This window comes from Coffea eugenioides, chromosome 6 (assembly GCF_003713205.1).
Source record: "Coffea eugenioides isolate CCC68of chromosome 6, Ceug_1.0, whole genome shotgun sequence".
NCBI classification, from domain to species: domain Eukaryota; kingdom Viridiplantae; phylum Streptophyta; class Magnoliopsida; order Gentianales; family Rubiaceae; genus Coffea; species Coffea eugenioides.
Window position 1 is genome coordinate 12,886,232 of NC_040040.1, and position 7,508 is coordinate 12,893,739.

Genomic DNA, 7,508 nt, shown 5'->3' on the forward strand with positions numbered 1-7,508 from the left:
CCAAAGAAGTTTTGATCCTAGTTGATTTTGAACAGGAAACACGAAAAAAAAATAATAATAATAAACACAGGATAGCAATTGGAATGGATTGTTGGCTTCATTTATTTACCGACCTATTATAAATGCCATGCCATCCAACCCACAGCAGTGAGCAGACCAGTAGTGTCATTTACTGATGATCAGGCTTGAAAACATACCGCACGTTTGGAATAGAAAGAATAAAGCCGAAAGAATGAATGTCCAAATAAATATTAATGGCTCTTCTCTTCTCTTCTTTGGATACATCAAAAAACCCCCATGTGCCGGCAGGTGTACTCTGCATCACATCCAGCTAACATTGGTGCAAGTACACAAAAAGTAAACACAGGAGGATCTCTGATTTAGTGGGTATCTTGTACTCCTCCTCCTGTGAACCCCGCACACACACACACACACACACACAAGGGTGTGTGTATACATTGCTAGTTAATAGTAGTATTACATTGTAACATACATACATTGGTCATTGGCCGGCCAGCTGCTCTATTATGTATGGCGCATGATATGATGATCGTTCGGTTGGATGCTATCAATGGTGGTGGGAACCAGAATGGGATGACAGAAACCAAGCCAATATAGCCAAACACTGCACATGCACATTTGTGCACGCATGAAACATACAGTATTCAGAGGTTCTTCATTATTTGCGCTAAGCAACAAAGATGGACAAAAAAAATAAATACTAGTATGAGCTTTCTTTGCCGCATTACCAATTTTCCCAAGTCCCCCCCCCCCCCCCCCCGAATTTTTGACTCATTCATATGCAATTTCAAGATAATCTTTGTCCATTTCCTAAAATAATCCCTCGTGAGTCAAGAGAATGTCCCCCCAAAAAACATAAACAAAAGAAAAAAAAATGCATCAATTGTGTGATACTACTACTTTAATTGTTCTTCTGATCATCATTATTCTGATCACATTTGTTACAACTTTCTTGCAATTCACCATCATCATCTTCTTCTTCTTCCTCTTGTTCTTTTGGACTATCCAAAGCCCTTTTCTCCTGCTCCTCATCTTCCACCACTGTACCATTCAACCCCCTTGATTTCTTCTCTGCCCTCAGCTTCAAAGCCTCCAAAAGCTCCCAAACAGCTCTTTCCTTGTCACGCCTGTTCTTAATCAACACCTCACTTATATCTGCCGGTGTCATTTCAGCCTTATCCATCACTTGTTTGAACTCTTCCTCCAAATCCCTCTCCAAATCGCCATCATTGTACCCCAAATAATTCTTCAAGAGAATCTTCAATGCCGGAAAAGAACAGTAACTCATGAAGACATGCATGTCCATCCTCCCACTCCTCAGCAAGGCAGGATCAAGCTTCTCGATATGATTGGTAGTGAAAACAAATATCCTCTCGCTCCCACAACAAGACCACAATCCATCTGTAAAATTCAACAACCCTGAAAGAGTAATCGAATTCCCACCCTCCTCCCCACCATTACTAGTCCCCGGGGGCGAAACGTCAAAATTGTTACTCCTAGCACCACCAGAATTAGCAGCGCCTCCGCTCTTCTTCCTGTTAGTCAAATTAATTGAACAATCAATATCTTCAATCACAATAATGGATTTTGAACTGGTTTTCATCAACAATTTCCTCAGCTCCGAATTGGTATGCACCTCAGTCAACTCCAGATCGTAAATGTCATACCCCAAGAAATTTGCCATTGCAGCAATCATGCTAGACTTCCCCGTCCCAGGTGGTCCGTACAACAAATATCCCCTCTTCCAAGCCCGGCCAGTCCTCTGATAAAATGCTTCCCCATTAGCAAAATCTTTAAGATCAGCCATGATTTCGGCCTTTTTGATCGGATCCATAGCTAGCGTGTCAAAAGTGCTAGGATGCTTAAAGGGTACGGACTCCCAAGGATGGCCTCGGGAGTCAAGTGACCCTCCACGTGAATTGGTGTAAAGCAACCGATCTTGATTATTCCTACGTATTTCGCTAGCTTTTTCCATGACAAAATCTAGGTAAGATCCCAGAATAACCGACTTATCCTTCTTCTTCACGCGCAAAGTGAAGCCCCGCTTTTCTTCGGGCAACGGCCGCCAAGAAAATGTCTGGGCTTGTCTCTGCGTGACTATGTGTTCCCACAGAACCGTCACGCCCTCGTAGTTGTCCATGAGGCGGTCGTTGTTGGACAGCCCGAAGGTGATGGCGCTGGAGTTGAGCCCGCGAGTGAGGCTCAGGCGGTTGCCGGTGATGGAAGCGGAGCTGCTGAGGTACAGCTGGACGGCGTTGTAGAGTTCGTTGGTGTTGACGCCGTCGATTTCTGTGATGTCATAGTAGCAGTAGGCTGAGAACCAATTGGAGAAGCGGTGGAAGAGTTTGAGGGATGCAAAACGAAGCTCCGGTGGGAAAACTGTGTGGAGAATGCTTTGGAAAAATGCCCATACCCCCATTACTGATGCTAGAGTTGTCCAAAATTCCTTCATTTTTCTTTCCTTTTTGGGCTCTCTTTTTATCAATGCGAACGAGGAAGATGGAGAGTGGGTTTGTATGGATTTTGATAGAAGGGTTTTGCAAGATTTATAGGGAGGAGAAATGGGATGGGGTATTTTTTATTTTATTTTTTACTTTTTTTTTTTTTGGGTTTTGGGTGGGGGAATTGGTTGGTTGGGGGATTCTCGAAGCTGTGGCTGAGACTTGAGAGGGGTCGACGGGAGGGGATGCGGGTGCGGGGGAATAAAGTAGAAAAGGGTGTAAAACGGTGAAGAGAGCTTTTAAGAAATTAATGAGTGAGATGAAGGAAATTAATGGAAATGAAGGGGTTTGAGCTCGAGGAGTTTAGAGTTGGAGGAGTTTTTAAAGAGTATTGAGTGAGTGGGCTGGCGATTGAGTGAAAATTTTAAGTAGTACAAGAAAGACAGCAGTGAGAGAGAGAGAGAGAGAGAGGACTAAAAAACAAAAATGATTTTTGATGGTTGATTTGGAGAAGATATCGGAGAAGCACAGAGATGGGGTCTAGGTTAGGGTCGTAGCCCTCTAGGGTTGGAATTTAGCGATGTACAAATTCCAATGGGATTTTTTTTTTTTGGGAAATAATTGTTTGGGTTGAATGAATCCTTTGCTATTAAGTTTTCTTGCACCCTATAATGGAAAACTTGAACCGGCTTCTGCCAGATTGTGAAAGGAGAGGGATGTTATATCAAGGTCTTTTGGAAAGGGACAATGGAGAGGGGAAGAGGCCATCAGACCACACGTATTTCACTCTGAATTGCCGACTTGTGAATAGTTTCCCTCCCGGACAGTAGTACGTTGCAGTAGTAACTCAAATTTGATTACTAGTTTTTTCCAACCAAACGGGCTTTGGTCCAATGGATCCGGAATTCAAATCCCAACTTAGTAGTAGCATATTACAAGTGCATATTTGCCTGTCTGATTTAGAGATTCACCTCCGGTTGAATCAGCTCGAGTTGGACGCCCTCTCCCTTATATTTATAAGTGAAGTGTAGTTTTTGTCGCTGGCCATTTGGCCCAGTGATCATCACCTTAATGGTGATGTTGGAGGTTTTGCCACAATATGCGGCTGATTTTAGTTGCCCATTTCCCTTATCCCTTCCCTTAGATTAGGTTATAATAGGTTATAGGACATCTATTGTTGCGAAAAAAAGAGAAGAAGTGTAGTTTGTTGTCGACTTTTCCTTTGGTGTTTTTAAATTTTACTAATAAATTTTTCTACTCATTGAAAAGAAAAATTGAACAAGTTTGCATCATTTACTACGTCATAGTGAGAAAAAGATAATCAGACTTACGGACGGGCAATGAAAAAATTTACAGGGAAAAAAAGGGACAAGAAAGTCAGCATGATCGTACACAATTGGAACAACACGCACGCATGAAAATGAAGTAGGTTCATTGGATTTTAAATTAATTGCTTGAGTTTTTAGGATTTACCACATTCGCCCTCGGGGTATGTAATGTGATTCAATCCCTATCACAAATTGTATTCTGTTGAGATGCATTATGAACATTGAAGAGGAATGTTACTTGGGGAAAACATATGACAATCATTAATTACATTTTCTCATCACCATTTTATTTTTTTCAATTTTCTTATTATTTCATATATATATATATCATATTATAATTACAAATACTGTGTTTGATTTATACATTATTTACACAGATTAACTTGCTTGTATCATTAACACATTTTTCAATTACTTTTTTATTTCACGTATATTACAATAAAAAAAAAACGCTACAATATTTTTTTAAAAAATTATACTACCCATTAATCTCCTGTCCAAACACAATTGTTACTGACTCATCGAGTCTTTGAAATCACTTACTTCCTCTTTGGTCTTCCCTCCACTCCAGCCGCCCAAAAAGAGAAAAGACAATCAATCATGTAACACATTTATTAAATGCAGAAGAGAACTGAAAGTGGGCATTGGAAGCAGATTTCTAGTCCATCTTGCCATTAGTCAGATTGCATGAATGAATGAATCAACAAAAACATTATATATATATAAAGTGTGTTTGGATTGTAAGTTATTTGAAATATTTTTTCTGTAGCACTTTTTGTGATGTGATGTATGTGAGATAAAAAAGTAATTGGGAAGATAAAAAGGTGTATTAAAAATTGTAATGGTGATGTCAGCAAATATATTTGGCCAAATAATTGGCTATCCAAACACAATTAATAATGCTACATTCATCAAAAGTGCCAACTTTGATAATTTCTCGCCTACCAAAGTTGGTTGCTAACTCGATAACCCCTCCTACTGTTGCTTGGCGCAGTAAGTATAAAATCCTAAAGCAGATTGAACTGAAAATGGGCGGGGTTCAAGAAAGAAAGAAATACCCTTGTATCATACTCATATCATCCATCCCCAAGAAGAAGATTTGGTGATGATTCTATTTTGGTCTTTTCTTGATATTTGCCGCTGCCTCTGGCTTGTGGGGTTCTTTTCTATTTTGGATCTATGTTTAACCAGGTGTATTATGTGGGTATATACTCTAAATCCTGAAAATAGGCATTAGATAGACCCCATCTGCAGCACAGTTTTGCCTTACTATGATGATGGTTGATGAGCTCCGTGCAGATGCATCTGAATTCTGACCTGTCTGAAACGTCTCAGACAAACGCCTGCTAGGGACCTTGGTTTTAGAAGCTAAGTACTACAACTGGATATTAATTTTAATTAGGGGGAGGTAGGTAGGTAGTTAGTATTTGTGATCATTAGTTTATCTGTTACTAGTAAGTTGTATTTCTTCAAGAGCTTAATACTACTCCTATACTATAAAGAAAGATTAGAGCAGGTATTTATTGTACATAATCAAGTTGTCCTAATTCACGTGCCACATTTTCAAGTGAAAAATGTGGAAAAGAAAATGATACACTTGGATTTGCCAGCCCAATAGGGTTCGTCCCCGGAGTATTATTGGCAAAAATTTAGGCATCAAGCTATTGTGTAGTAATTACTTGGCACATCATGGATTTGAGCACAATTTGTACTACTGTCATTTCTCCACCAATTCTGATGTTGGTACAAGCTTTTCCAAGTTTTCTTTGTTCTTTTCGTTCTTTATAGAAGATTGCTTTTTCAAAAGCGTGGACTAGTATGAAATTAATACTAGTTGAGTATTTGGTTCATGTGGGCTTAAAAGCATAGATTTGACCCCGATTCGGTTCACTCCACATCTAAAAACAGCGAGTACATAAAAATAAAGCCAGATTAGACAGTTTCTTAAGCGGAGCAGAGCAGGTTCAAGACCTTCTCTGCTTACGAAAAAAGAAGAAGGAAACCAAAAAACACAGCTTGAATTTTAACTTAAACTCATCGATTGTCTAATGCCTAAACATGTTTGAAAGCACGCTTTCTACCTTTTTTGTCGATGGCTTTGGGACAAAATGGATGTGGGTCAACAATACCCCTCCACTGCATTCTTGATTATTTAGTGTCTACAAAATATCTTAACAACAATAATTTTGATTGGTTAGATTCCATAGAAGAAAAATTACTTTAGTACTTAGCAGAAATCTATTGCTGAAATAAGTCCAAAGTCATCTGTCATTATCTCTTTGGATCACTGTACTTTTTTGGTGGATCCCTCAACTCTTGCTCTGTCTTATTAATTTAATAACGACACAACAACACTAGTCCAGTTTCGTAATACAAAAACTAAATAATGCTATAACTAACTCTGAGATCGTATCAATCTTTGGAACCAACATTTGTTTTTTTTCTACTTGGATACAAAAGTACACGTAGAATTAGAAGGTTTACTACATCTTCTGTGACTGGTATCCGCTGAAATATTTGCAATTCCAAACACTGCAATGGCTTACAATAATGCATCTTTTTTTTTGTGAACAAAATTTGAGATCACATCCTGATCCTCCTAGTGTTATTAATTGCAATTAATTTGTCGAGTAGTAGTGCTAATTCGACACACACAGCTTGACTGAATCACTTAAAAAAAAAACAAGCAACTGATCCCAAAATCCTCTAGTTTTATTGGACAATTGCCTGCGCAATTATGAACCATTTCTGGTCTATATCACAATTCAAAACATGGGATATTTTACCTTTACCCGTTTTAATGAAAAGGATGCATCAATGTATCTAAAAGAAGAGATATAAGGAGAATGGAAATGTCATTGCATGTATTGAAGTTCGTCATGTAACATAAGAGTTGTGAATTTGCGCCTATGTAATTAATTTTTTTTAATTGAATTAAGTTTTAAAATATGAAATTAATTATTTTGGTGCGATCATAAAATTTCTTGTATAGTTTTATTCGTTACTTAGTGATCTAATATTTGTGAACAAGTACACCTTTGGTCACCTTTTTGCATTGTTCTACTTAGTCACACAACTAATAGTTATCTTTTCAAATTACTCTATGATGAGATATCTTGATTGTCCTACAAGGCAAATTTTCTAGCAAAGTCGATCCAAACATTCAAGAATGCATATGAGCAAAGTCGAAGAACATAAAGGATTCATGTGATTAGCGCCTCATTTATCAAGCCCACATTCGAATCATCAGAGACCTTACGATCACCTGACTAGCATCCTCACCAATTAAGTTGAAATTTGGAGGCAAGCAAAAAGTCTTAATTATTCTAACGCTGCTGTCGCCCAAGCACCAAATTCGACCGGTGGAAAACCTTGGCTATTCCGGAGAATATCAGGCCTGCGGAAAACACCTATAGGCTGCAATTATCACTTCAAATTTGCTTAATTGGTAATTGCTCTTTGATCATTCAATCTAATGATGCTTAAGGATAATTTTCGTATCATATTGTCAAAAATGTCAACACACTAACTGTAATAGCCGGATTCAACCAAAATAAATAACTGATTAAAGGACTATCATGGCCACTTCTTTATCCACTGCACAAATAAATGGTAGCACCCAAAAAGGATAGGGAAAAAAAAAATGGACTAGTTACTAACAACTATTTAATTGGCCCACCACACAATCCCATGCACAGTAGTAGTAGTAGTAGTAGCA

At 38.4% G+C, this 7,508-nt stretch overlaps 1 protein-coding gene across 1 annotated transcript; it reads right to left on the minus strand.

Moving 5' to 3' along the window:
• Nucleotides 1-787: 787 nt before the first annotated feature.
• LOC113775445 (AAA-ATPase At5g57480-like) lies at nt 788-2,795 on the minus strand. Its single transcript, XM_027320328.1, has one exon. The coding sequence runs from the start codon at nt 2,471-2,473 to the stop codon at nt 923-925; it is 1,551 nt and encodes a 516-aa protein (XP_027176129.1). The 5' UTR covers nt 2,474-2,795; the 3' UTR covers nt 788-922.
• Nucleotides 2,796-7,508: the final 4,713 nt, after the last annotated feature.